General features: G+C 45.4%; 1 protein-coding gene across 1 annotated transcript; it reads right to left on the bottom strand.

Annotated features, from left to right (window-relative positions):
- Positions 1–439: 439 nt before the first annotated feature.
- Positions 440–2,507, bottom strand: LOC116285036 (growth-regulated protein homolog). The gene is made up of 4 exons (XM_031689273.2): positions 2,321–2,507; positions 2,098–2,221; positions 1,905–1,988; positions 440–1,121 (listed from the first exon to the last, which is right to left on the bottom strand). Exons 1-4 carry the CDS (start codon positions 2,409–2,411, stop codon positions 1,106–1,108), a joined length of 315 nt encoding a protein of 104 aa, XP_031545133.1. The 5' UTR covers positions 2,412–2,507; the 3' UTR covers positions 440–1,105.
- Positions 2,508–3,249: the final 742 nt, after the last annotated feature.

Raw genomic sequence — 3,249 nt, 5'->3', positions numbered from 1 at the left:
AAACTTTTTGAGCCTTCTGTTTATTAAAAATAATCGGAAAAGAGATACATTTTGCTGCCCTAAAAAAGAGACTTGAAGAGGCTATGTTGATAGCTTTGAAGATGCAGGAAGATGGTCGTGAACTATGGAGTATAAATGGCCTCTGCTAACTAAATCGATCAGAGCAATGGAGTCCCCTCAGGCCTCCAGAAGGAGATAGCCTTGTGGACACCTTGACTTTAGCCCAGTAGAACAAATTTTGATTTTCTGACCTCCAGAACTGTAAGAGAGTAAGTCTGTGTTCTTTAAAACTACTAAATTGGTAATAATTTGTTGCACCAGCAATAGAAAACCCAAGTGCTGGGTATTCAGGGGAGGGGGAAAAGGTTAAGGAGTAAAAAAGAAATCTAAGCAAGAAATTTTTGTAAAAAGCTTTATTTTCATGTTATTTGTAAAAAATACATCAAAAAATATTTAAACTTCTCTATTCCAAGAGAGAGAGAGAAAATCATTGCATAATTAATACTACACAAGGCATTATGCCTTACAAGGAAGACATAAAATGTCCAAGGGATATTCAGAATACTGTCTATTTAAAAGCTTCAGCATCAGAAATGTTGACTACGTGCTATGAAACTGTTTCAATAAATAGCAACTGACAATCTTCTCATCAGGACAGATAATAATGTACACATACATTCCCCTACCTTAACAGTGATCTATTTGCTTGGATTCCCCCACTATTGTCTCCAGCCTTTACCAAAGTGAATGGTACAGTATGGTACCCCCTAGCCCCCCCCAAAATAGTTTAATGAATGAACATTTAAAACATAGCATCTTCAAATTAAATAATAGAACTGAACTTTGAACATAAAAATTATCTTTTTAAATAACAGTACAGAAAATTGCCAAACACATTCATATCTTTAAATATTAGATAGAACATCAATATACAAGCTTTGAAAAATAAATAAATACATACAAATAAATAGAAGGACTCTCATAAGAAATAGCCAAACACATTAAATGCAGTCTAGGTGGCCCCAGTAGCTATTCCTTTCTCTTCATTCACTCCAATTCCACTAGGGCTCAGCAGTAGCCAGCAAGCTTCCTCTTTCTCTCCAGATCAGTTGGTGCTGCCCCTGTGATGAGAAAATAGTTACTGTTAGTAGGACTCAAAAAATTGACCTCATAGCCTTATACCAAGTAGTTGCTACCTAGACCACTGCTGCCTTGTGTGGCAGAAAATGCCAGGCTCCTAGATGCCATTTAATTAGGAATAAGGAGCCTGTGGTCACAATCTTATTATTAGCTTCAAAAAAAAAAAACAAAACAGAAAGCAATGGATTAAAAAAAAAAGTACATGCATGACATCATTTAAGCGTGATAGCAAATCCCGTGCAGTCGCTGCTATTACTTTCCCCATGTTATTGAGACTTAAAGAGTTAAATACTTTCCTTGGGGTTACAGGAACAATAAAATGTGGAAACTAAACTTACGGGGTGGGGGTTGGTTTTCACTGCAAAGTCCTCTTCACCACTAAGCTTGAGAGGTGTGTGTTGCTCAAAACCAAGGGTTCTACTTTTCAGGTCTGAAACCCATAGGAGACAGACCTAAACAATATCTGTTCCTTAATGCGTAGGCAGCAGCATTTTAGCATCATTGGCTAAATCTACTTAATCTTTCAGGAACATATTCCTGAAACACATTCACTGGGGATGGAGAGGGGGATGAGGCACTGGAAATATCCTTCTGGCGCCAGAGCAGATTCATGACCTTAACAGCAAATTTAATTGTGAAATAATAATGATTTTCAGCCCTGCAGCTAAACCCTAAGTTTCTCTGATACAGTTTTCAGAAGGTAAGATGTCTGTATTTGTAACCAATTGCTCTAGCCGTACGTGCAAATATAAACCATAACTCACTTGTTTAGCATCTTGTCGACTATTTTCTTAACCAAGGGGGCTTCGGGGTTGAGACAAACTTCCTGGCCATTCTTGAGAGTGGCTCTGCAGAGAGAGGGGAGAATCCACGTGAGGCCGGAGATGGGGCTGGGGGTCGGGGAGGGGGGACAGGGAGGGTAGCGGTGACAAGGACCGCAGCAGCAGCGGCACTTACATGACTTCCGTTTGGCCACAGTGGGGTCCCGGGGGCGTCACCGCCAAGCTCTGGATGTTCTTGAAGTGAATTCCCTGCACAGTCTGCAAGCAGTGGCAGCGCAGTTCGGTGACCACGGGCGCCCCTGCGGAGAGAGCAGACTCGGTTAGGGGGCCGTCCGGGGATGGGCGCCCAGCCACCCGCCCCCCACCCCGCCCCGGCGATGCCAGGCGCCGCGTCTCACCTGCTGCGCGCCGGCCGGCGGCCACCAGGAGCAGGAGCAGCAGCGCGGCGCGGAGGAGCCGGGGGGCGGCGGGGGTCGCGGTGCGGGCCATGGGGCTCAGCTCGGAGGGTCTCAGTCTGCGGCTGTTGGGCTGGCAGGTCGGACTCTGTGACTCCCCGAGGCGGTCGAACGCCTTTTATCCTGATGGGACGGGAACCCGCAGCCCCGGGCAGGGAAATCCCCTGACGCACGGGTCGTTCCGGGTGCGGAAGGAAGACGCGGCCCCGCCCGCCCCACTCCCGCACAATCCGGGGACCCCGGGGTGTGGCCTCCCCACGGGGGAGTGAGTCGCCGTGCGAGATGTGGTGTCAGACCTTAGAGACAGGTGTTGTGATGAACGTTAGTTATTAAGATTGGGGGAATTAAGGAGAGAGAGGAGGGGAAAATCAGAGAGAACTGATTTTCCATGTGTTAGTTACGCATTAAGAACCTTGGGACTTGATTTTACTCATATTTGCATAAATACAGTTAAAATACATGCCACCTCAAATTATACATAAGGAAGTTCCCCTACTTCGTGGTATTTTGCAAGCACGAATAAATCACACTTTGTGTCATATCGTCTCGCATTGGTGACGGGATGACAAATATCAAAAGTTTAATTCAATGTTTAAAATAGAACATAGCGTCGTGTTGTAATCCTACCCCTGTGAAATTCTGGAACTTCCAGAGCTCGAGTAAATCCACGAATACCACCTTTTTGGTATAGAGGGTGTTGATTAATCCATGAAATGAGGGGCTGGTGGTCATTTGGAGCTGTTCTGAGAGGGACAGCTGCGTTGGGCTCACAGGTCCACGGTTTCCAGTTTTGTCCAAGCACAGAATAGGTCATAGGGACCGGAAGCAGTTGTCTAACGTGAGTAATAGCGCCCTTTGCTCGTCTAAGCAGC

The sequence above is a fragment of the Vicugna pacos genome, chromosome 2 (assembly GCF_048564905.1).
Source record: "Vicugna pacos chromosome 2, VicPac4, whole genome shotgun sequence".
Taxonomy (NCBI): domain Eukaryota; kingdom Metazoa; phylum Chordata; class Mammalia; order Artiodactyla; family Camelidae; genus Vicugna; species Vicugna pacos.
Note: the sequence above shows the minus strand (reverse complement) of the source record. Positions and strands in the feature narration are given on the sequence as shown.

What these genes read in the sequence shown, in the direction of transcription:
- LOC116285036 (XM_031689273.2), bottom strand. Translation starts at nt 2,411, where the DNA reads ATGGCCCGCACCGCGACCCCCGCCGCCCCCCGGCTCCTCCGCGCCGCG. An exon ending in CGCCGGCCGGCGCGCAGCAG is followed by an intron (nt 2,222 to 2,320) that starts GTGAGACGCGGC and finishes CTCTCTCCGCAG; the next exon opens with GGGCGCCCGTGGTCACCGAA. An exon ending in TGTGGCCAAACGGAAGTCAT is followed by an intron (nt 1,989 to 2,097) that starts GTAAGTGCCGCT and finishes CTCTCTCTGCAG; the next exon opens with AGCCACTCTCAAGAATGGCC.